This window comes from Euprymna scolopes, chromosome 40, assembly GCF_053919585.1.
Source record: "Euprymna scolopes isolate OS-2025 chromosome 40, ASM5391958v1, whole genome shotgun sequence".
Lineage (NCBI taxonomy): Eukaryota > Metazoa > Mollusca > Cephalopoda > Sepiida > Sepiolidae > Euprymna > Euprymna scolopes.
This window is the reverse complement of record NC_136521.1, coordinates 56479909-56507505: the sequence shown is the minus strand read 5'-3', so window position 1 is coordinate 56507505 and position 27597 is coordinate 56479909. Positions and strand designations below refer to the sequence as shown.

General features: G+C 34.1%; 1 protein-coding gene across 2 annotated transcripts in view; it reads right to left on the bottom strand.

Moving 5' to 3' along the window:
- The window catches only part of LOC145265583 (meiosis inhibitor protein 1-like), a 768286-nt gene that overhangs the window by 312189 nt on the left and 428500 nt on the right, over positions 1-27597 (bottom strand). For both annotated transcript variants that reach the window (XM_080121585.1, XM_080121586.1), the window contains exon 20: positions 25522-25683. In XM_080121585.1, coding sequence (XP_079977711.1) covers positions 25522-25683 — 162 coding nt within the window. The remainder of the gene's footprint in view (positions 1-25521; positions 25684-27597) is intronic.

Sequence of the window (27597 nt, the reverse complement as noted above, 5' to 3'; positions counted from 1 at the left end):
TAAAGACCAATGTAACTTGCTCTACTTCTGTATTGAGCACTCTCGTATGAACCTCGTTATATTTCACTGGTTAACCTACCTTTGGAAAATAGCAACCTCAAATTATATATATATATATATATATATATATATATATATATATATATATATATATATATATATATATATATATATCCATTCACACGCACACTTCATATTCATAGAATAATACTAGATCTAATAAAGAGAGCATTATAAAATAAAACGAATCTAATTGTCAGAAAGCATATCTGGTATCCCAATGCGAGGAGGAAAAGTAGATTTTGCAAACCAATTCAATAAATAGGTTTGAACATTACATTTCTTTTTTTTTTCTTTCTTTTCTAAACTTTGTTGAGATCTACAGCTGGATTTTTGCAGGGATATTTGTAAGGAGGAGTTGACAAATAAATTGTGAGGGTGTATTTAATAAGCCCATTATGGACACGATACACCACCCCTAATCAGGAACAGCAAATTTATTTGGCATTAGTCTACGTAGTTAATTGTGACGTTTTGTGAAGTGAATAAAAATCAAGTTAATTTATTGTCTTAGAGGAACAATAAAGAAAGGGAGCGGGGGGGGGGGCGTTGAATGGTTAAATTCTGGAATGCTTTCAGTTAGGTTGGCATGAATCCATCAAGAGATGAGATATTATTGACGAACAAAAGAGCTTGGAACAAAAGAATTTCGAGAGTTCTAATGCTTTACATAAAAAAAAAAAAAGAATTAGGTAAGTTTGACCGTTTCTCTGAGTACGGCTTCCTCGGTTATCTGAAATGCAATAAAATGGAAAAAGCAAATGCCAAATAAACAAAATCACGGACAAATTGAAAATAAGATGCGGCCATAAAATATGTGCGATTAGCAATTACTGGTTATTTCAAACTTTAGTATGACAGACTTAAGAAAATTTTATTTCAAACTTCGACAGAGCAAAGAAAATTTTATTTCAAACTTCGACAGAGCAAAGAAAATTGTTTTTCAAACTTCGACAGACCAAAGAGAATTGTTTTTCAAACTTCGACAGACCAAAGAGAATTGTTTTTCAAACTTCGACAGACCAAAGAGAATTGTTTTTCAAACTTCGACAGACCAAAGAGAATTGTTTTTCAAACTTCGACAGACCAAAGAGAATTGTTTTTCAAACTTCGACAGACCAAAGAGAATTGTTTTTCAAACTTCGACAGACCAAAGAGAATTGTTTTTCAAACTTCGACAGACCTAGGAAAATTGTTTTTTAAACTTCGATAGAACAAAGAAAATGTTATTTCAAACTTCGACAGAGTAAAGACAATTTTATTGTAAACTTTGACAAACCAAAGAAAATTCTTTTATGAAACTTAAATTTGACAGACCAAAAAAAAAAAAAAAAAAAAAAAAATTTGATTTCAAACTTTAATATGACAGACCAAAGAATATACTTTTTGAAACTTTAATATGACAGACCAAAGAAAATTCAATTTCAAATGTTGTCGTGACAGACCAAAGAAACTTATTTCTGAATCTTTAGCACACAGAACAAAAATAATGCAATTTCAGATTTCAACATGATAGACCAAGCGAAATGTTACCTCACAGTTAAGGATGACAGACTGACCAACACACAGAAAATATGATGTATCCATTCAATGTCCATTTAGAAATAAAATGCCTGTTTGACAACGAAAATGCTATTTTAATGTAAAGCCCGACAAATTAATGGACAAAGCTTATCTTTGGAATACGAGGACGTATGAAGGAAAAAAAGATAATTTTTACCATTTCTGAAAAGGCCTTACTCATTCTTCCTAGTTTCTACTTTTTTTTGTTGTTCTTTTTGCAATAAAATTAAAAGTAGCAAATGCAAAAAAAAAAAAAGAAAGAAAATTCTTGGAGGTGGAGTAAAAGTGAAGGAGGCTGAAGTGAGGGGGGGTATGAGGTTATGATAAGATATTGGCTGGGTAAAGACTGAACTGCACCAGGAAGGCAAGTAAAGTGAGAAAAATAAATAAAATAAGGCACTTTCTAAGGGAATTTTAATTAAACCTAATAAATATGTCAGGATAAGGAAAAAAAAAAAAAAAAGGCAAAGATGGCTGTCAAACACTACATTTCAAAGGAAGGCAGAAATATATAATTCATTAGTTGGAAGTATTTCTCTACTTTTACAATTTTGCAAGGTTTCTTTATCTTATTCACGTCCTTATATTTATTCAGCCATTTTTCATTTTCTTCTTTGCTTTTCTTTTTCTTTGCATTTTTTTATTTTTTTTATTAATTCCTCTTTCTAGTTTCATTCAGTTTTTATCTTTTCATTCATTATTTGTTTTTTATTAGGCAATTCATCCCCTGGTTTTATATTTGCATTTGATAATTCATTCCCCGATTTTATATCTTCATTCGATAATTCATTCCATGGTTTTATATTTTCATTCGATAATTCATTCCATGGTTTTATATTTTCATTCGATAATTCATTCCATGGTTTTATATTTTCATTCGATAATTCATTCCATGGTTTTATATTTTCATTCGATAATTCATTCCATGGTTTTATATTTTCATTCGATAATTCATTCCCCGATTTTATATCTTCATTCGATAATTCATTCCATGGTTTTATATTTTCATTCGATAATTCATTCCATGGTTTTATATTTTCATTCGATAATTCATTCCATGGTTTTATATTTTCATTCGATAATTCATTCCATGGTTTTATATTTTCATTCGATAATTCATTCCATGGTTTTATATCTTCATTCGATAATTCATTCCATGGTTTTATATCTTCATTCGATAATTCATTCCCTGTTGTATATTATTTTCATTCTTTATTCTCCATTCGATAATTCATTCTCTGATTTTATTTTTCATTCTTTATTTTTTTTTATTCGATAATTCATTCCCTGGTTGTATATAATTTTCATTCTTTATTTTTCATTCAATAATTCATTCCCTAGTTTTATATTTTCATCTGATAATTCATTTCCTGGTTGTATATAATTTTCATTCTTTATTTTTCCTTCGATAATTCACTCCCTAGTTTTATATTTTCATCTGATAATTCATTTTCTAGTTGTATATAATTTTCATTCTTTATTTTTCATTCAATAATTCATTCCCTAGTTTTATATTTTCATCTGATAATTCATTTCCTGGTTGTATATAATTTTCATTCTTTATTTTTCATTCGATAATTCATTCCCTGGGTTTATATTTTTCATTCGATAATTCATTTTCTAGTTGTATATAATTTTCATTCTTTATTTTTCATTCGATAATTCATTCCCTGGGTTTATATTTTTCATTCAATAATTCATTCCCTGGGTTTATATTTTTCATCTGATAATTCATTCCCCAATTGTATATTATATTCATTCTTTATTTTTCATTCGATAATTCATTCCCTGGGTTTATATTTTTCATTCAATAATTCATTCCCTGGGTTTATATTTTTCATCTGATAATTCATTCCCCAATTGTATATTATATTCATTCTTTATTTTTCATTCGATAATTCATTCCTTAGTTTTATATTTTCATTTCTCCATAGCTTTCATTCAGCAATCCAGTTCCTGATTTCATCTCTTCTCATTCTTCTAGCATATATTTTTAAAAATACTTTTCACATTAAATTATTTTTTTTTTTATTTACGGTTTTAATTTCATTAGATTTACATTCATTTCTGCTAAATCTTTACCATTCTCTTTATTCCCCATCTCCAATTTCTATTAAATCTCCATTAATCTGAGCTAAAATCTCTCTCTCTCTCTCTCTCTCTCTCTCTCTCTCTCAACTCATCTCCATATGAGATCTTCATTCATTCATTCACTCTCTCTTTCTCTTTCCTAAATTCCCTCCATATGCTATTCTCATCTATGTTGCCTAAATCAATTATGTTCTCTCTCTCATTTCTATATTATATATATATTAATTGTGGATATATCACTCCCCCCTCTCTCTCTTTCTCCTAAATTTCTTCAATACGTCATCTTCCGTTTTGCCTAAATCAATTATTCTCTCTCTCTTTTTTCTCTCTCTCTCAACTCAATTATTATTTTATATCTATACCAGCAAAAGTACCCGTCGTTGACTGGGTTCAAAAACAGCCTACAGAAAATGGACTCTGATTTATGAAAGTATGATAGGTTATGAAAAGGAAGGGTTATAAAGAGATAGCTTTGAATTTGGGGGTATCAAAACCAAAGCTAAATATGATGAAAGTAAAAATAAAATAGACAAACTCCATAATTTATTATACCATACCTGTTCACACTGAAACATTTATCACAATATTCTGTGGATCTATATTAAAAAACCTTGTTAAACTTTGTGACATATTTCCATTCTATGGAGGTCAGGTGCGAACGAACACCCCATAATTATATTATACCATATTTCTTCAAACTGAAACATAATTATCAAAGTATACTTACGCAGATAGATATGAAAAGTCTTTATTAAAGTTTGTGCCTATTTCCATTCTATGGAGGCTAGGCGCGAACGCAGACTCCACAATTGTATCATACCACCCCTATTTAAGTTAAAACATTTCCATTCTATCAAAGTATTATTATGTACATCTATATCAAAAACACTTGTAAACGCTTTTTTTTTTTAATTTCTAAATTTTTTATTTCCATACTTTGTGGACCAGGCGCGAACGCAGACCCCACAATTTTAATGAACCACCGTTCTGCCAGATCAACTCGATACATCTTCTATCATTATATGCAATCAGTTTTTTACAATAGTCAACCATATAGGAGCCTATTCGTGACCAGACACACACACACAGCTTTATTATATCTGTATATTTAATTTGGATACATCACTCGACTTATTATCACCACTTTATATTTATGCAACCTTTCATTCAATCTTCTCTCCACTCTAATTTCTTCATTCCAAACTCCTTAACGACGTCCATCCAACATTAGACTCATCTGCTCCAGTAGTACGAATGGCAGTGAAATAGGTAAAACCCCTAACTTCTAAATTAATTTATACATTTATTTTTCATTTGAATCTACCTACTATTATATAAAAGGAACTTTGTCTGTGTGTGTGTGAGTTTGTTCTCTCGGACCACTAAACAACTAGAACGATTTTTTTCTTTTTGAAATTTCACACAAATGTACTTTATGTAGCTGGCAGTGTTTTTAGATAGGTTTTATATCGAAATATCTTTGATAAGTATTGATAATTGAAAAAATCGGATGAAAGAAGCACCAGGTGATTTTAACTAAAGTTAACACTTTATACAGCCTATCACAAGTGCATTTGAGAAGTTTTATTACTGCACAAGCAGAAAGACCCACCATAAAATCAACAGTAGGCTTTTGATAAGACAGAGGCGCGTTCAAAGTGAATGGTTCTGTTTGGAGCACAATTTAACTATGATACTTGACTTTTGCATTTTAAACTTTAATTCAAGCCATTATCACTGCACAAGTAGAAAGACCCAGCATATAAAATCAACAGTAGGTTCTCTACAGTGCAACGTAGACTACAATATACTGTGGATTAACTGCAGGGACAATTAAAAAAAAATATGAGTGATTTAAAAAAAAATTTTTTATTACATTTTTAACCCAAACAAGGCACATTGCCACTTTGGTGTAGGGGGCTACTATCAGGGGCAACAACTACTGGGGCACTATGTAGGGATTTGGGTAGCAAGATGTCTGTTCACGTTGCACTTGAACTTCTGCACGTCAGTGCAGTTGGGGAAGCAGGGACCTGGAATGGAATTACAAAGTCTAGCGGTTCTGGGGAAGAAACTACTGGAGTAGAAAGATCTTTTACATCTAGGGATATCTACAGTGTGGGGGTGGGATTTTGCAGCCTGTCGGGTCTGTCGAGGGTGTTCACGTCGTGGGGGCACAAGTGCTTGCAGTTCGTTAGAGCATTCACCATTAAAATACTTGTAGAACAGGCAGAGGGATGCAACGTTTCGTCGATGGGACAGAGGCTGAAGCTTAGATGCCAGTTCAGGACCTATCAGATTTGCGACTCTCTTTTGAACCTTGTCAAGGAGCGAGAGACTAGTAGCAGATGCACCAGCCCAAATATGGCAGCAATACTCCATACATGGGCGAATGGTTGCCTTATAGAGGTACAGGATACTTTTCGGGTGTTAGTAGTTTTCTAGCACGGTTTTATTGATTTTGATAGTTATAAAATATGGGAGAGTGAAACACGGGTGTATAAAGTATTTCTACACACTCGATAAGTTACAGTGCAAAATTACACACTTTCACTAATGTCCTTGGGAAATGAATGAATCAATATATTCTCCTCCAGCAATGGCCACAAACACACGCGTATATACATCTTGTTAGCAAAATTGTCCTAATTTTTAAAAATTTGTAAACTCAAAATTCTATTGTGTGGAGTGTATTTGTAATCTTGCCATATCAAAGAGGTCTTCTTACTCCTCGTTATCATCAGAGACTCCGACATTAGTTCACTTTAACGTCCATTTTATATGCTGGCTTTTAGGCTAGTTTGGAAGTCAGTTTCTATCTCGGCCAAGGTCTTTATTGATCTGTCTTTCTTTCAAATCAATCCTATCATGTGGGGTGTATTTGTAAAGTGTAATGTGAACAAACATCTTGCATAGAAGATTAGATTCTGAAGATTTAATTGCGTAACCAATCTAGGAACGTAGGAAAAAGAGAACTGAAATAATGCCAGTCTTCTGCTTATCCCAGCATTGCTTCCAATCATCCTGAACTTTTGTCTTGCCAAAGCACTTGAATAATACTAATTCAGAAAATATGTACTCGAGCAGTGTTTCTAAAATTTTGATGACTTGTTGCACTCCTTTTACTAAGTATTTCAATATTCATGCCCCTCTTACAATGCATCTCAACACTCATAGCCCCCCTCCCCCCGTATTTCAACAACAACAAAAAAATGCAAATTTTTTTTATGTTTATGTAGTTACTCTAAAATTGTAAATCAAAGTGAAAATTTTGCTGAAAAAGACACACTTGCTGTTGAGCTCGTGTGACAAGGCCTCTTATTCAACTTAGACACAGAAAGGCAAATAGTTTCTCATATCAGGGCAATTTCTGGATTTTGTTTTAACTAGCCTGGGTGTCCGGAGGTGTGTTGAGTAAAAAAAAAAAAAAAAAGTGGTGGACAGGCTTGAAAAAAAAAAAAAAAAAAAAAGTGAAAAAAAAAAAAAAAAAAGAAAAATCTGATGTCTTACCGCTACTCCATGACGCTACCAGAAATTCAGAACATTAAAATTAGGCAAAGTCAATTCAACCGATACGATGACTTGCAAAAACTCAACTCCTCCTTGTAGAAAACTGCCCAGTTGAGGGTGAAGGAATTAATGTTTTTGGCTAATTTTTCGTCATCCGAGACTTCGAGCTTTAAAATGATACTGATCTTGTGAAAATCTGTCGCCTCTGTCAAAAGTTTTAGGCAACAAATATCCGTGCATGAGGTCGCCAAGCTAATCAAGAACCTAGATTCCAGTAAAGCAATTGGCCCTGATGGCATCCCAATTATAGTGTTAAAAAAGCTTCAACCAGAACTTGCTCCCATACTTACGAAACTATTTAAGCGCTGCCTTAAGGAGAAGTGCTTTCCGACTCCCTGGAAGACCTCATCAGTTTGCCCTGTATTTAAGAATTCAGGTGATAAGTCATCTCCCTCTCAGTACAGGCCAATAAGTCTCCTGTGTGTTATGAGTAAGTTGCTGAAATCCATATTAAATAGAGAAATAGTCAACCACCTCAGCAGAAACAACCTTCTTAGTAACACACAATATGGTTTCCGCTCTGCAAGATCTACCGCAGATGTGCTGACGGTTATATCTCACAGGATTAGTGAATCTCTTGACAAAGGCTTCCTTTCTAGGGCAATTGCTCTTGACATATCAAAAGCCTTCGACAAGGTATGGCATAAGGGTCTACTTCACAAGATTTCCAGCTACGGTATAACTGGAAATGTTTTCTCAATCATTAAATCATTTCTCTCCGATAGGCTCATAAGAGTAGTGGTCGATGGACAAAAATCAGAGGCCTGCAGTATTAATGCTGGAGTTCCTCAGGAGTCAATCCTGGGCCCAACTCTCTTCCTGATCTACATCAATGACTTCCTTAAACACATACTTAAATCATTCGTTGACATTTATGCTGATGACACGACCATCTACGGCAACACGTCAAAGGCTGTAAATGACAAAGTTCTCTCTGATTCTCTCTCCTCTGATTTTGAGCGCGTGGTTCAGTGGGGGAAGACGTGGCTGGTTACCTTTAATGCATCCAAAACCAAACTCCTATCCTTACATCATCAACGCTCTGATCCCCATCTGGCATCAATTGTGATGGATGGCTCTCGTCTGGGTGAGGCTCCGTGTTTTGACAAGCTTCTGGGTTTGACCTATACTCCTGATCTGAAATGGAACACGTACATCAAGTCTGTTGCCAAGGTCGCTGGAAAGATGGTGGAATCTTTCTACCGCTCCAGAAGATATCTCACTACTGATGCAATTCTCTATCTATATAAAAGCCAAATACGTCCAAGAATGGAATACTGTTGCCATATCTGGGCAGGAGCTGCTAAAAACAGCCTATCCTGCCTTGACAGAGTACAAAATAGACTTCGTGGCTTAGTGGGGGATGCTCTTTTCTCTACCCTGCAACCTCTCTCCCGCAGAAGAGACGTTGCGAGCCTATCCTTGTTTTATCGTTATTTCCATGGCAGGTGCTCGCCTGAACTCCAATCTCTGGTCCCCCCTGGCCAATCTTTCACGAAAAACACCCGTCTAGCTGAATCCACTGTGAAAAATTTTCCCCACTCTATATCTGTGCCAAAATCAAAACGCGGATTCCATGAACAAAGCTTCTTTCTTAGAACTGCACGCCTGTGGAACTCTGTTCCGTCTGCCTGCTTCCCACCTGACTACAACTTGGATGTCTTCAAGTCCAACGTTAACAAATTCCTAATGAACCGCCCCCTTAAGTAAACACTTCATCAAATCTCCACACTAACGTAATGTACTTGCAATAACCCTTATCCCTGAGTGGCTTCCAGGCCTTGATAAGTGGTAATCACTGTGTAAAAAAAAAAAAAAGAAAGAAGATATACATACATACATACATACATACATACATACAGTTAAACAGACAAGTGAGATTTATATTATAGATGGACACTAGGTCAGAAAAGCCACATTTACAAAGATATGATGTAATGAATTGAATGAACATTATGAGTGCCTTTTTGCTGAATAGGGGATACACATCCTGAACAGACAACCAGAAGTTGGAGAGATCTTTATTTACTGAAGGCCACCTTCATTGTTTTGAAATCTCAAACTCTCCCTGTTTTACAAGTATTTTAATGGTGGATGCTCTGACGAACTTGTACTTCCTCGATGTAAATACCACCGACAAGCAGCAAAGTCCCACCTCTATGCAGTAGAGATCCGTAGATGTCAGAAAGCCTTCTACTCCAATTGTTTCTTTCCCGGAACTGCTAGACTTTGGAATTCCTTTCCGGGTTCTTGCTTCCCCAACTGTATTGACATGCAGAAGTTCAAGTGTAATGTGAACAGACATCTTGCTGCTCAACTCCCTACATAGTATCCCTTCAACTTATGTCCTTGATAGTAGTCCCCTACATTAAAGTGGCAATGTGCCTTTTTTTTTGGGCGAAAATGTAATAACAAAAAAATAAATACTGATACAGGTACATCTATCTTCAGTAGGTTCTATTTCAGTGTTGAAAGGGTCTCTGTTCGTTTTGAATTAGATTTTTCTGACGTTCTCTTATGGTTCTCTGGTTGAAGGCCCATGACCCTCTTAGGGGAGCCATGAGTCCCTGTTTGAGAAACCCTGTGCTAGAGGATTGTATAACCTTTGCTTCAATATATACTGCCTATATGTATATGTCAAGTAGTTGAATGGACTGAATTCTCACGCCTCAGTTGTGCAAGTAATCCAGAAGTAAAATTTCTAAATCAAGAAGGAACACCTGACACGCCTGCTTCTCTCTCGAATGGTAGTATAGCGAATACAATGTGAATAGCCATCTGTTTGTCTTTTTCATATGAAAATAACCTGTGTTGTTGTTCTTTGTTTTAAATAAACATTATTAAAAACTAAACACTGACGTCCGAGTACTTTTTTGCCTGCCAATGACCAACAACGTCGATTAAACCACGACGATATGAGGGTATAGAGGTTTTACACACGCTCTCTAAGTGAAGGTGTTCACAGAGACTCTTTTGTCTCCCTTTCTTTATTCTCTCTTCTCACGTTTGAAATTCACCTCCCACAAAAACCCATTAACATGGCGAATATTTTAGCAGCCAATAAACACCCATAAATGTGACAATATTGCAATTGTCGATGGTAGCGAACGATAATCGGAAACTGAATAGCATTAAACAATAAAGAATGTGTTGATTGTCTAAAAATGCAATTCTGATTAGCAATGGCCACAAACACACGCGTATTTACATCTTGTTATAGCAAAACTGTCCTAATTTTTTAAAATTTGTAAACTCAAAATTCTATTGTGTGGAGTGTATTTGTAATCTTACCATACCAAAGAGGTCTTCTATTTGTAAAGTGCATATATAATAAGGACTGTGTCATCATTAGAATTTTCTGAGCAGTTTACGTAAAATGCTGAAAGTTGCTGAAACGCTGAGCCAATGAAATCTCAGCATCCAACGTCATTTAATAAAACATTTAATTGTTATCATTGGTTTATTATAAAAAAAAAAAAAAACCTAAATATTTATCTTGATTTGAACAAAAAAATTCATTAAAAAAAGAAAAAAAAATCACAGGAAAAATTAAAAAAAAAAATATCTATTCTATCAGTTGTTTGTTTTTGAAAAAATAAATATATATTCATGAAACTTACCTTACAATGAGTGTTTTTTTTTTAAATTTTAATTTTCTGAGAGTTTCGTAAAAATTGTCCAATAATTTATTGTATTTTCTTTGCCATATCAAAGGTTTTCTCACTTCTTATCATCATATTTAGTTTAACGTCCATTTTACATGCTGGCTTTTAGGCTAATTCGGAAGTCAATTTCTATCTCTGCCCAGGTCTTTATCTGTCTTTCTATCAAATCAATCCTTATTTATTACGATTTCAAACTTATAAAATCCTATCGGGTGGTGTGTATTTGTAAAGTGTACATATAATAAGGACTGTGCCATCGTTAGAATTTTCTGAGAAGTTTACATAATTACGTTTATTCTTCAAGTTCTTTATATCTTCAGATATTTATTTATTGTTTAATTTGATCGTTTTATAGAAGAAATTTTTCGCTTCTGAATTTTTCAGACAAGGATTGGTTATTCTTATTATTTGGATTTTTCAGATTACTGCTTTCATTCAAGATTAGAACAGTAGTACAAAGAATCCAATTATTATGAAGACAATTTTCATTTTATTATTTATGACTTTGCAGAACATGATTGAGTTATGCAAAGGAAAAGGAAAAAAATATAACATCATTGTTTGGTGCATTTTAGGTCACGAAAACAGTATCTTCAGATAACCTCATCTGATAGCATCTGGCGTCCTACCTCTGGACAAGTAGTAAAATAAAAACATCTTTCAATTATAATCTATAGTCAGCAAGGGGAACAACTCGTTTTTAATTGAAGAATATGAAACGAGTCGTCTCCTTCACAACTAAAATTTTGTTTCTTTCACTGTATAAGTTTAAAAATGTGAAAATAAAAAAACAAAACTAACTAACTAAAATAACTATATTTTTCCTTAGCAGTTCCAGGTGGGTACAGGATGCAGATTTTTCAGGCAGAATTGAAATACGTTTGTAATTTTACCAATTCTTTAAGTGACAACATAATTTTAAAATAGCAACACATTTCACTACAGTTTATAATAATTGCTAATAACACATGAAAATTGGCTATGCAAAATCAAAGTTTGATATGTCAATTTAAATGTTATGTAGGTCCAATATTTACAATTTTACAAGACAAATTCATACTTGTTAAGAGGGTTGATTTTAGATGACTTTTGTGAGTGATTAATTTTAGAAGAATTTCTACTAGTTTACCAGAGCTGAACACTTTCCCAGGGTGTGAGCACTTGAGTGAATGTAACAAACGCATCATTATTACAATCGGCGAAGTTATCGAAATATAAATGGTGATTGAATAGCATTAAATTGCAAAAGAACGTGTTCATTGTCCCAAAGAGAAATACATTTGGCAAGAACCAAACAGACGCCTAATTATTTCCAGAACAATGAATACCTTTAACGTGGGTAGATTCAATCATGTGTTTTTAGAAATTAAAATATTATTTCGAACTTATGCATGGCAAATCAAAGAAAATGCTATATCAAATTTCAGTATGACAGATCGAAGAATATGATATTTCAAGTTAAAGCATGACAGACCAAAGAACATGCTATTTCAAGTTAAAGCTTGACAGACCAAATATCATGCTATTTGAAATTGGAGCATGACAGACCAAAAAATAAAAAATAAAAATGCTATTTCATGCTAAAGCGTAACAGACCAAAGAAAATGTTATTTCAAGCTAAAGCATTTCAAGTTAAAGCATGACAGACCAAATTCAAATGAAAGCATGACAGACCAAAACAAAAGAAATGCTATTTCGAATTTCAGCATAACAGATTAAAGAGAATGTTATTTCATATTTCAGTATGACAGACTAAAAATAAAAAATGGTGTTTTAAATATAATCATGAAAGGCCCCCTAAAAAAAAATTTTTTTTTTAATTCTAAACATTAGCATGACAGATAAAAATGGTTTCATGTATCTAAAGTCAGACCCCACCATTCAATCAGTACATTAAGCAATGAAAATGTTTGTTTTTTTTTTTTTGTTTTTTTTTTCAAATTGAAGCCTGACTGACCAAGTCTCTTATAACTATGCAAGGTCGAATCTGAAAATGCAAAAGAGAAAATAAATAGAAAATTTCTGGATTGGCTTTTCATTAAAAACAGCCAAGATAATACATCAAGCGAGAAGTAATGGCTTCATTTCGGAACAATAACTTATGTGGATTTATTTACGAGATGCTGGTCGATTAGAGCTATGAATGTTCAGTGATTATTTTAAAAGCATTTATTTTGTGTGTTTTAATGAACGGCAATTTTTTTTATGTCTCTGAAATATTTTGAATTATTCAAATTACTCTTCCCATCTTGAGTGTTATTTTCACATTTAGGCCGATGTAACCTTCGAACTTCTTCATCTGGATCTCTGGAGATGAGGATTGATTATTTGGATTATTTGAAGTACTGTTCCCATCTTGGGTGTTATTTTCACAACGTTTCAGCCGATGTAACCTTCGACCTTCTTCAAGTGTATCTTTTGAGATGAGGATTGATAATTTGTATTATTTATGTTGTTATCACAATGTTTCAGTTTCAGCTAATGTAATCTGTGACCTTCTTCAGGTGCATCTTGTCAAACTCTGGTATTTGTATTGAGTATAGAACTGCATGCAATGACCTGTGGCGTAACGGATATAAGTGATAAGCATAATCATTCTGTGACGGAATGAGAGTAAGCTACACCCATGACTTAAATAAAGGCTCCTATTTGAAATTCTGTACAAACTTCTGACTTTAAGAAGATGCATCTGAAGAAGGTTGAAGGCTACATCAGTCAAAAAATTGTCAGAATAGCATCCAAGAGAAGAAGAGTAGTCTGAATAATCCAAATCAATATTTTGTAATTTATTTTTTATTTTCATTTTTTTACACAGTGATCACCACTTATCAAGACCCGGAAGCCACTCAGGGATAAGGGTTATTGCAAGTACATTACGTTAGTGTGGAGATTTGATGAAGTGTTTAATTAGGGGGGCGGTTCATTAGAAATTTGTTAACGGTGGACTTGAAGACATCCAAGTTGTAGTCAGGTGGGAAGCAGGCAGACGGAACAGAGTTCCACAGGCGTGCAGTTCTAAGAAAGAAGCTTTGTTCATGGAATCCACGTTTTGATTTATGCACAGATATAGAGTGGGGGAAATTTTTCACAGTGGATTCAGCTAGACAGGTGTTTTTCGTGAAAGATTGGCGAGGGGGGGGGCAGAGATTGGAGTTCAAATGAGCACCTGCCATGGAAATAACGATAAAACAAGGATAGGCTCGCAACATCTCTTCTGTGGGAGAGAGGTTGCAGGGTAGAGAAAAACGCTATTGTTATTCCCTTTTAACGACTTTTGTAAAATTATTCACTGTAGACTCAAGTATTCTATCCAAAGACAAAGGGTTTATTTCTGCAATGTTTAATTTACATTGTTTTCACCAATGTCGAGATTTATATGCCTACTGATGCAGGTACATCTACTAGTAGTTATTAGTAGAGCTATGACAACAGCATATTCTTTTTCTTGTTTTGATTCTCAGGTATATATCCATTGATATCTTATATGTTTTTATGTAGAGTGATGTGGTTCTCGGTTGATTGTGTCTAACTGCGTCGGATATATACTCGAGAGTCAAAGCAATGAAAAGAATATGCTATTGTCATAGCTCTAGTTATTAGCTAGTACTTATTGTTTACATATATGTTGATAAACAGGAACTGTTTCAGACAAGGGGTAATGAAGGGGTCTAGGGATCGACCCTGCTGAGCTGTAAGGACTAGAGGCTGATAAAGTGACTGTATATGATGTCAGACCTGACCAATGAAGAGAGCTACATTCAAAAGATAATGCATCTTGGTTGCAGATTGTATAAGAGAAGATGCATTTTTAAAAGTCTCTAACATTACAGTCGATAATAAAGCTAGGCACTTAAACCAATAAGTAAGTATTTATTTGCTTCCCCACGAAAACAAAATGTGACACAAGATCATTTTTAACCCAAACAGAGGCATTCTGGTAGTATGCAAAAATAAAATTGCCTTAGTATAGAAAGATTTCCCCTTCCATTGACTACCGACAAATTAACTTGTGTGTAGCTCAGAACAGATACTATACTCTGATCTTGAGTATAAGACTCTAAACATAAAAAATTGAATGAGTTCCCTGAATTTGTGAGACAGATTGACCCTGACCCAAATTCGGTGAACTGCTCCCAACTGATAAATGCATCCCACCTCCATCTACCTAATTCAAATTGTCTGAAATACTTTTTTCCAACCTTCCCATACTCCTTCTCATTTTTATTAATTTGTATCCCTTCCAATTTCTTTTTTCTTTCTTCTTCTGTCTACACAGACCCCCCTCTCTTAAAGTTTCCTCTCTCACACTTTCTCTCTCACTCCTTTTAATCTCTATACATCATCCCCATCAACTAATCTTTGGTAAACCCCCCCTTCTCTAAAGGGAAAACACCAGAGAAAGTCATGCTGTAAACTTCATATCATAAGATCTTTAAACCATGCTATACGTTAGACATGAGAAAATATTTCCTCCTCTAAAATAAAAATAAAATTTTTCAATTTTTTAAAAAGTTTTCTTGCCTGATGAGATCAATAATGATCGAAACGGTCTGCACATCATAGCAAGATATGACTATATTCACATAAAGGAAATAAAAATTATCAATTTGTCTTTGATTGAGCACTATCAACGACCCTTGCTGGAATTCAATGATTCTAATCTTTTGAATATTTTCAACCTGGAATATATGTGTGTGCGCGCATATTTTTCCTATATATATATATATATATATATATATATATATATATATATATATATAGTCTAAAGAAGCTTTGAATAAAAAAATGCAAAAATAAAAATAAAGAATGCAGTTTAAATTCCCGGAAAATATATATATATATATATATATATTAACTTTAATCTATTGCAGACTTAGCACCTACATAATCCGACTTCTAGAAAGTTTATAATGACAAAATAGAATTCATTTATATAAGGATGAAAAAAAAAACGGCATTAACTAAAATTGTTAAATAGAAATAGACTTAGCACTTGCATAAGCCGATTTCGCAAAAGTCTTCAATTTTAAAACAGAATTTAACTACATAAGCATGAAAAGAGAAAACCTTAACTAAAATTTAGTAAATAGAAAACGGGGATTATCAGCTGCTTACCATGTAGCTGTTTTGGAGATTTAATATATATATATATATATATATATATATATATATATATATATATTCAGATGTGTTCAAAAGTCAAAACTAATGAAGACAACGAGGTTGTTAAATAGTGCTCAATAAAAAGAGCGGAATATTTCTTTTATTAGGGGTAAACAGTTACATATGGTCGCTACAAATAGCCATCTGTTTCAGTCAAAGAGACTTCATCAGGCGACCTGGAACCTCACGACGCAAAAGAAAAAATAGATTGCGTTGTGAGGTTCCAGGTCGCCTGATGAAGTCTCTTTGACTGAAACAGATGGCTATTTGTAGCGACCATATGTAACTGTTTACCCCTAATAAAAGAAATATATATATATATATATATATTTATATTAAATTTCACAGAATATATTATAGGAGAATATAAATCAAATTTTGATTCCATCAAATAGATTCCAAGAATATCTTTTACCATTATTTCTGAATGCATCAAGTTTATTTTTAAAACTTTCAACACAAGTTCTATTTTTAACCTGATTAACTAAGTTGTTTCAAAAATATATTATGCTCGAAGAAAAGCAAAATCTAATTGTGTGGTTGATTAAATCTTTGAAATCGTTCTTGCCAATAAAACATTCAGCTTTGGATGTAATAGATTATTCTGATTTATGATATCTTCAAGTATGGGAATATTTCTAAAAGAAAGAAAAAAAAATCGAATCAGGATTATTCATTTGCAGCACATTAAACATCGTATATCACTTCGATTCATATCAGAAAGATCATATCCTAATAGATATTAACAGATGATAAAAATATATCACAATGCAAGAGAAACCAAAAAAAAAAAAAAAAAAAAAGAAAAGTATAAATGATATTGTCAGACTGATTATTAATTTATTTCTAGATATGTCCTCATATTTCTAGGAGAGGCTTCGTCAGTTGGTACGTCATGCTTCAATTTGAAATAGCATTTTCTTTGGTCTTTCATGCTCAATTTTTGAAATATCATTTTCATTGGTTTGTCACGTTTAAGACTGAAAAACATATTTTAGTGTTCGTCGGTCACTTTGTTTGAAATGGCAATTTTATTGGACTTTCGTACATTTTTTTATAGTAATCGTTAGTAATGGAAATTTGGTAAATTTAATTATATGAAACGGCTCATCAAAAATTTGTTTACGTTAGACTTGAAGACAACCACATTGTAGTCAGCTGGAAAGCAGGAAAACGGAAGACAATTCCATAGGCGTGCAGTTCTAAGAAAGATGCTTTACTCATGGAATCTATGTTTAGGTTTAGGCACAGATAAAGAATGGGGGAAATTAGTGATAGTGTTTTCTGCTAGACAGGTATTTCTTGTGAAAGTTTGGCGAGGGGGGATCAGAGATTGGAGCTCAGTCGAGCACTTGCCATGAAAATAAAGATAAAGCAGAGACAAACTTGCAACATCTCGTCTGTGAGAAAGAAGTTGCAGGGAAGAGAAAAGGACATCCCCTATGAGGCTACAAAATCTATTTTGAACTTTATCAAGGTAGGATAAGTCCTTTCTAGCAGCTCCTACCCAAATGTGGCAACAGTACTCCATCCTTGGACGTACCTGGCTCTTATATAGATAGAGAATTGCATCAGTAGTGAGATATCTACTGGATCGATAGAAGGATCCCATCATTTTTCCAGCGGCTTTGGCAACGGATTTATTGTATGTGTTCCATTTAAGATCAGGAGTAAAGGTCAAGCCCAGAAGCTTGTCAAAACATGAGGCCTCCCCAAGACTAGAACCATTCATTTCAATTGATACCAGATGGGTACCAAGGCGTTGATGATGTGAAGATAAAAGCTTGGTTTTGGATGCATTAAAATACATATATTTCAAATAGAATTTTAGTTGGTCTGTCATGCTTACGTCTGCAATAGCATTTTTTAGATTTATATATATATAGCTATGTCAGTTTGTCTGTCTGTCAGTTCGTTTATTAAGCTAAATTTATGAATAGCGTTTCCATGGTTAGCTGCACATAGTTAATGGCCGCATCTTAAAAATCTGAATCCCTATTACTTACAATAAACCTGTTGTGATTTATCGCTGTAAAAATTTGAGATTTTGATGATAATTGTATTACGACTTTAAACTTCTATTTTCTTAAAATTGGATAAATGATGAAAAGGTTGCAGGTAATTGATAAAACGGTTATTTCAATCGATAAAACCATTGACAAAAGCAATCCACAGAATCTTTGACACAATGACTATGGAATTGAAAATATGAAACTGTCAAAGAAAGAAATATATTCTTTCGTACAAATTTGTCATGCAAATGAGACTTGTCTGTCTGCATTAATTTTTCATTATAACTAGCAGGGATACCCAGCGTTGCCCGGGTATTTGGAGGTGTGTATGTAGGAGAAGGTGATCCCGTTTTAATATTATAAAAAAAAAAAAAAAACACAATGTTAAAAAAAATTGGAAAAACCAAAACAAAGCAAAACAGCGAACAAACGTAAAAAAAAAAAAAAAAAAAAAAAAAAAAAAAAGGTATAAAAGAGGAAAAAAAGTTTAGGTAGAAAGACAGGCTCGAACCCGAAGCATCGAGACTAAGGCGGAAAAAAAAAAAAAACCCGCCTGATACGTTACCCCTACGTAAAAGACATACACTTAACAACGGATAAAATTAAACATTTAAAAATACTTGCAGGTGGTTGAAAACGTTTTCTAGGTCAAACATGACGTCATTGTCATAATAGCAGGATGAGAGAAAATGAAGAAACGATTTTTTCAGCACACGCACATTTTCGCTTTTCTATATATAGATAGTGTTCTATACATATATTAGCAGGTTGCCCGCCCTTGCTCGGTTATATAATACATATAAATATTATATTTTAATTAATGCAGATTTTTCATCTACAATATAAAGGGCAAAAATCTGTTTTAATGTATGTATGTATGTTTGTATATCTGCCTAAAACTTTCGACAGAGGCAACAGATTTTCATGACATTGGTATCATTTTGAAGCTCGACCTGTCGGACGACAAATATGTAAAAATTGGCCAAAAACATTCATTCCTTCACCCTCAACTGGGCACTTTTCTACAGGGAGGGGGTCGCTTTTTTCACCGATATTTTCGAAAGTTATCTAGCCTTAATTTAAAACTACATCACTTCAGATTTGGTGATGGGCGCGGCAACAAAGACGTCACTTTTTTGAGCCTGCTTGCCGACTACCGCCATTTAAAAAACATTTTTTTTTTTTTTGCTCAACACACACCTACAAACATCCGGACAATGCCGGGCACCCAAAACTGAATGAAGCTGAGACATGTGTATGCGAATATTATGCCTTTTCTAAACAGTTCACTTCTTGTAAAAAAAATACTCCAGCTGAGATCGAAACCAAAATCTTAAAGACAGTGAGTCAATTACAATAATCATTAGACGAGGTTAACATGATCTTTACATAATGTTTTCAAACCTATTTATTCTTTACAAAGAAACTGTCATATTTCACATTTGTGAAACAGTTGACAAACAAATAAAAATCTGATGACTCCCAAGTACCAATTTTTCAATTCTGACCTCTTTGCGACTCTCTTTCCAGATGAAAATGAATTAAAATGTTTTTCACATATCTGATTATCCTATATACCAAATTTCAAGTATGTAGATCAAAACTTTGTTGAGTATATAGGTTGAGAAGTGTCCTAACCCACAAACACATTCTCACTTTTATAGATATATAAGTTTCTTTATCACATATGTAATGTTATGCAATATTTTTTTATATTTCATTTCTCATAGTATCAAAATAAAAGCAAAATATGATATATAAAAGGGAAAATGTGTGTCTGTATGCGTGTGTGTTTGTATGTCTGCCAAAAACTTTTGGAAGACGCATCGGACAGTGACAAAATTAGTATCGTTAGAATGAAAAAATATGTAAAAATTGGTCAAAATTGGTGTTAGTTTGTGTTTGTGTGTGTGTCTGTATGTCTGCCAAAAACTTTTGACAGAAGAATCAAACAGTGGTAAATTGGTATCGTTAAAAAGATCAATCTCTCGGATGAAAACTATGTAAAAATTAGCCAAAAAGATTAATTCTGTTTGGGTGAACTGGGCCGTTTCTTGCAAGGAGGTGTCACTTTTTGCGTCAACATTTTTGCGAGTCATACACCTAGCAACCTGAATGTACGTTTAAAAAATGTTATTTTGAAGGGTTGTGACGTCATAAGTCATTGTGGCCTCCTTTTTCTCTTTTGCGTTACAGGTTCGAGCCTACCAGCTGCGGCTAATCTTTTTTTTTTTTTTGTGGTCGCACGGCACTTGCTGTTATTTTGATTGAAACCAAAGTTTTTTTTTTCTGGTGGGGTTGTTAAATATCCTTATTATAACACTTCTCTTCACCTGGGCAATGCCAGCTAGCCATGCTAGTCTTTTATATAAAGGAAAAATGTGTGTGTGTGTGTGTGTGTGCATTTGTATCTGTGTGTCCTCCAAAAACTCTTGACAGATGCATCAGACCGTGACAAAATTAGTATCATTAGAAAGATCAATCTCTTGGCCAAAAAATGTAAAAATTGGCCAAAATGGTTAATTCTGTCTGGTTGAACTGCATTTTTGCATCTACATTTTTGCAAGTCATAATGTACGCTTAAAAAATGACGCCATAAGTCATCGTGTCTGTGACAGCACGTTAGGTTTTTTCATCTTCTTTTCCTCTTTTGCGTCACAGGTTCAAGCCTACTTACTGCAGCTATTTATTTTTTTGTTTTGCGCTCATACGGGCACTCGCTGCTATTTTGATTGATACAACGCTGGGTACCCTTGCGAGTCCTTAATAGATCTTAATATTTCTTAATATTTTCAATTTTGACAAAAATAACGGAGATCCTCATAATAGTTATGGTTGTATCAAAATGAAAGCGAAATCTTTAAGTGATTCGTCTTAAAAAAGAGTCGAAAGAAAGAATTTCACTTACATATTTGTACTATTATTATCTATTTTGTCAAAATCAGAAAATTTTCACTAACTATGGGAAAATAGATCTACTCCCTTGTGTAAAGGCAAACGCTAAGGGAGTAAATATTAGAATATCGATAGGATGGAATACTGCTGCCACATCTGGACAGGAGCTGCTAAAAATAGCCTATCCTGCCTTGACAGAGTACAAAATAGACTTCGTGGCTTAGTGGGGATGCCCTTTTCTCTTCCCTGCAACCTCTCTCCCACAGAAGAGATGTTGCGAGCCTGTCTTTGTTTTATCGTTATTTCCATGGCAAGTGCTCATTTGAACTCCAATCTCTGGTCCCCCCTTGCCAATCCTTTACGAAAAACACCCGTCTAGCTGAAGCCACTGTGAAAAATTTCCCCCACTCTTTATCTGTGTCTAAATCAAAACGTAGATTCCATGAACACAGCTTCTTTCTTAGAACAGCACGCCAGTGGAACTCTGTTCCGTCTTCCTGTTTCCCACCTGACTACAACTTGGATGTCTTCAAGTCCAACGTAAACAAATTCCTGATGAACCGCCCCCTTAAATAGACACTTTATGAAATCTCAACACTAACGTACAACGTACTGTATATGCAATAACCCTTATCCCTGAGTGGCTTCCGGGCCTTGATAAGTGGTGACCTCCTTGTAAAAAAAAAAAAAAAAAAAAAAAAGTGATAGACAGATGGTGAAGCACTGCAACACCTTTCCTGCACCTGCACTGACTCTGCTCATATTGGCTGGCCTTTCTGCTGGACAAAGTTTTCCTTATTATCCACCCAGGCTTGCATCCGGAGAAGAAACTCCAACTTCAACTTTATAGCCACAGCAGATCCTACAGAGTATAAGACTAGATGCATTGTCTCATTGGACTGAAGGTTGCCATCAGTATCTTCTTCTATATATATAAAAGCGAAAATGTGTGTATGTATGTTCGCTTTTTGTGTATGTCCAAGAAAGGCTTTTTCAGAGAAGCGGTCGGTCGGTTCGCAACTTCTTAAAACTTTTTATATCACATATAAATCATAATATCTCTGAGTTAACAACGAAGCTTGCCTGTCTATTTAATTTGCTCCACTTTGGGAAGATAAATATTCAACATTTGTTGCTCGCCACATGTGGATTAGGCTTTTTCCTATAATAAAAGCGACACTAATTCTGGCTGTATTTTTCGGCTATTGCCGGAAATGTCCGAAAGTAATCAGATTTGATCAATGTTGAAATATTTTCCTTATATCAAACAATTGCTATTCAATTTGGACAAGGGGAGCTGGTCCCCCCCCCACCAACATCTTGGAAAAATAAAAATAAAAAAAGCGTTGCCGCAGTAAATAAAATACTATCCCGCAGTCAAAGTTGACCTCATTAAGTCATTAAAACGTGCACCTACCAAATCTAAGTAATTAAATAAATTAAAACGTGTTTCCGTTAGTATCTCGCGGGGGGGCCAATGGTTAACGTCGCACTCTTTTTTTTCACACTTTAATTTCCAACGATGTACGATAGTCAAGAGTACAGTGTAGTAATCGTTGCTAGTGTGAATTTGGTATAATTTGATTATTTAGGAGGACAGCTCAGTAAGAACTTGTTTACATTGGACTTGAATACGACCATATTGCAGTAAGCTGGAAAGCAGGCCAGCATAACAGAGTTCCACAAGTGGGCAGTTCTAGGAAAGAAGTTTGGTTTATTGAATTTTTACATAGTCAATACATCTAATCATATATCAGCTATGTGTTGTAGGCATATAACTACTTAATTTACTCACATAAAATTGATATACGAAAGTATAGATTTATGCGTAAACTTTAAGTATTTACTCCAAAAGTGCTCAATACGTAGGTAGAGCTAGTTAGTAAGTTATAAAATGCATATGGCATAAGCCTGAAGAGTCCTAGAGTGGATGAAACGCGGAATATTCAGTGTAGCTTAATCGCCATATACATTTTATAACTTACTATATATATATATATATCTCATATATATGTATGTAGAAGATAATTGACTAAACTAATGAATGGAGCATTATAAATTTTTGAATATATATTCTCTGTAATGCGGTAACATAAACCTTTTATATATATATATATATATATATATATATATACTAGCAGGGGCCCCTGGCATTGCCCAGTCGTAAAATATGCTTAAACATATTTTAATTTATGTAGATTTCGTATTTATTATTATAATCAATGCTTAATCGATTATTTCATATTATATTGTACTTAATATATAGTCATGATTTCAAAAGTAAAAAAAAATATATATACAATTTGAGTGCCATCAGCTAGAATCGAAACCAAAATTGATAATGGTAAATCATTAAAAAATTATGGTGATCATTAAAAAGAAAGAAAAAAGGGACAGAAAAATGAAAAAGATAAAAAAGAAAATATAGGAAGTGGGGATAGAGGAAAGAGCAGATAAATACATGGGGAGATACATATAAAAATACATATAAAGGGGTAATTATATATTATATAAATGAATGCATCGGCGATGATACATGCGACTTTTAGGAGACGAAACATTAAAAGATACATCTGTGTTACTTAAAAAATTCTAGTTTCATTTTTGGTGTCTTTAAAAAAAAAAAAAAACCCAATATTTTTGCTGATGAAGAGACTTTGTTTCAAAAAACTATATCATAAAATTATTGTCCAAGACTCACTGTCTATCCCAATAAAAACATTGTTTCCGAAACGATCGTACAATTTATTGATTTTGTTTGTTCTTCCTTATGAAACAGATTTTTAATTTTAATTATAAATTATCAATCATCTTACTCAATATTAAAATAGCTCTAGTACATATATGCCTATCGAGCTTATTATATATCTACATTACAACGAGCACTGTTTTCTTTTCTTTTATTTTAATTTTATTAATGAATTTACTAATACATTAAAATATACTCTGTTCTTTAGACTCTTGTTCTAATCCCCTATATATATATATATTTATTTTTTTACTATAATAATTAAATACCTACAGACACTAGTGTTTCATCCTTTCGGGATTCTTCAGTGCAAGGTGTTACGATTAACACCAGCTGAACGATTCGAACCCCGCGACGCGAGACATCTCTGGCTCGATTACCGGAGACCGTATCCATTCGGCTACCATTAACCGCGTGAAATAGCGTTGAATTTTAAACATTTTAATTTTAAATGTTCATTACGTCAGTCAGAGAGTGATCTAATCATTATATGATGATCTATGCATAAGAGCTAAATTGACCGACTTTAATTCAACTGAAAGTGTTCAACGATAAGAAATGAATTTCTTAAAGGGGCTGTCATAATTATTTTTTTACTATAATAATTAAATACCTACAGACACTAGTGTTTCATCCTTTCGGGATTCTTCAGTGCAGGGTGTCACGATTAACACCAGCCGAACGATTCGAACCCCGCGACACGAGACATATATATATATATATATATATATATATATATAGAGGAATGTTTTTGGTAGATAAGATTCAAGTAAGTGTGTGCGGACGGTCCGCAGAGTTTTATAATAATAATGAAAATATATATGTTGGGGTGGCACCCCTACAGATTCTGACGATAATCTATTTCTGACGTCACTTCCGGTAACCAGTTCTGCTCTCAAGCAGTTTGGAGCTGAAACTCAGTGGGAGTGTGTCGTCACCTTACTTTGTCCTTCCAGTTGAATGGAGGCCATCTCAACCAATATATGTTTCTATATTTTCTGTTAATATATTTTTCATTTCACTGTTTCCAAGCCTTCTTGTTTTTCTTTCAACATTTAAACCGCAACTATATATATATATATATATATAAATATAAATATATATATATATATATACGTTTTATTTTTTATTACCGTATCTTTCTGTTAAGTTACATTATTGTTTCAGCTATCCGGCCTTTTTTTCGGTCGTCTGTAGCTTCCTCAGACTTTTACAGAAATGTTCATTATGATGGGATTAAAGAGTGAATGATGTCAGGGTAGGGGTGCGAGAAGAGCGGAAAAAAGAGGAAGGGAACCAGGAGGAAAGGTGGGAGGCGGGTGTTTGGTATGTCGGTAATGTTTTAGTTTTGGAGTTTAAGGACCTTGTGGGGGAGGGTCTGGGAAGTTAATTTCTGGTGTGACTGAGGGCATAGGGATACATGGAGGGGGAAGGGGGATATGTGGGGGTAGGAGGAGGGGCGTTACTTTAAAATTCGAGTCTTAATGTTAAATATATATATATATATATATATATTTCTCCATTCTTCTTCATTTTTTTTCCTTGCTAAACCATGACTTTTATAAACAATTTATATCAAGTGTTGGTGCGGTTCTTGGCTATCCCAAAAGACGCTATCGTTGTCCAAAATGGCCTTTACCAAAGCCAGGGAAGCACATTTCTTTGCAGTTGTAGTAATAAGATTCGTCTCGTTGCCTACCTTCGGTTGTGACGAATGATGGCATTAAAACAAAAAAAGATCTGGAGAACTTACCATTATTGTTAGCAGGAAATATTGGCTGTGAAAGAGTGGATAATAAGGATGCTCGGCTTCTAAATCAAAGTCAGAATCTTTGTTTGATGGAGGGGAAGTTGCCATCTTTTGTAGCCATATTTCAAGATCACTTGGAGATTTTGTGTCTAACCAGAACCTCATCTGAAATAAAGATAACATTTTTTTTTTTAATTCAATTTTGCTTCTATTAAATTTTAATTAGAATAATCTACGCTATTTTATGTAGAAATTTTCAATCATGTACAAAAAAAAAAGGTGAACAAAAGTTATATATATCTGCTTATATAAAAAAGGTACTTTGTGTGTGTGTGTTTGAGTTTGTTACCTAGGGATTCCAAAACAGCTAGACAGATTTTTTCTTTGATATGTCACACACATGTATCTTATGTGTCTGAGAGTGTTCTTATATAGGTTTTGCATCGGAATACCTCTGATAAGTATCGAAAATCGATAATCAAAGAAATCTCATCAAAGAAGGAACAGTCCCATTTTAACCAACGTTAACACCCTTATACAGCTTAACATCACAAGTACATTCGAGAAGGTATATCACCGTACAATCAAAAGGACCTGGCATATAAAATTAAGGGTAAGTTGTTTAATATGACAGGGGCACTTGACTTTTACATTTTAAATTTTAGTTCATGTCATTATATAAAAGCAATTTCATAAAATTAACAGGTTCTCTAGAGTACAATGTAGACTACAATTAATTGTTGACTAAATCACTGTGGGAAGGCATGTGAAGCTTCCTTCCGAGAGCAAGCAATTGATTGATTTGATTGACGAATCCGTGATTTCAATGACATTGGAAGCATGGAACATTCGTTGATCCTTATTCAATCCCACGTAACATTGAGCCTCCCTGCTAGTATATGGTACTTTAAATTTAAAGGGTTTTTGTTAAGTTTTGAGATATTGTGTTGAACAAAGATGGCGGCGTAGTTCAGATCAGTAACCAAGATGGCGACCAAGAATCAAATGCGGTCCGTGGCGTAGTTAACCTTTTAAGTTCTGAGATATTATGTCGAACAAAGATGGCGGCATAGTTCAGATCAGTAACCAAGATGGCGTCGAAGAATTAAATGCGGTCCGTGACGTAGCAAACGGCGAACTGATTGAATCCAAAATTCGACAATTTTTAAAAATAATTTTGTGACGTTTTCATTGGTTGTTTAGTACAGCTGTTGGTTATAAAAATGATTGGCGAATCCATTCGTCTCATACCCCCACCACTTCGTCTGATGGGGAAGGTCTCCTAGCGGCTTTGGCTGCAGGGAGACAGGGTAGTATAAGTCAAGGATTCGTCACTTGACACTCAGCCCAACAGGTGAGGGGTTGGGAACCGGCCCAGCACCTGTTGGACTGAGGTACGCCGCCTGGGTAATACCTAGGAGGTCCACCCTCCCAAGCCTTGCCACCGGGCTTTCCGGTGGGGCAAGTTTATTGCTTGCTGCCTGAGGCGCCCCGACCGGGAAATGCCGACAGGGTTACTCAGGCAATTTTTAAAATTGCAGGAGTGCCCCTCCTTTAGGGGAGCCTGCGGGGTTCCCACTTTCCAGCCTTGTGCCACATAATGCTGATGTGGGAAACATTTAAATATATACCCCCATCACAAGTTAAAAACATTTTACAGTTTTTTTCAAGACCAGACAAGTGCAAGAATTTTTTTTAAAATAAAAATATCTGTTCATCAAAATTAAATTCTTTCGGATCCTAAAAGATTCTTCTTCAAGAAGTGTGTGTGTTTTTTTTTTCTCTTTCATGCCATGCTGGTATTAATACTTGGTACGTTCTAATATGGATTTCAAGGTTAAGTTTTTCAAGTTTGATACAGTGTAGGTGCCAGTTGTGCGCATGTGTAAAAATATATAGGAATCCCACTGCTTAAAAAGGTACTTTATTTAAAAAAAAAAAAAAATTCTTGCACTTGTCTGGTTAAAAAAAACCCAAAAAACTTTAAATTTAAAGTACCATACAAACAGTGCTTTTTAAAACAGTGGACTTCTTTATATATGTAAAATTGATTTCTAATATTATTTAAATCCATATTAC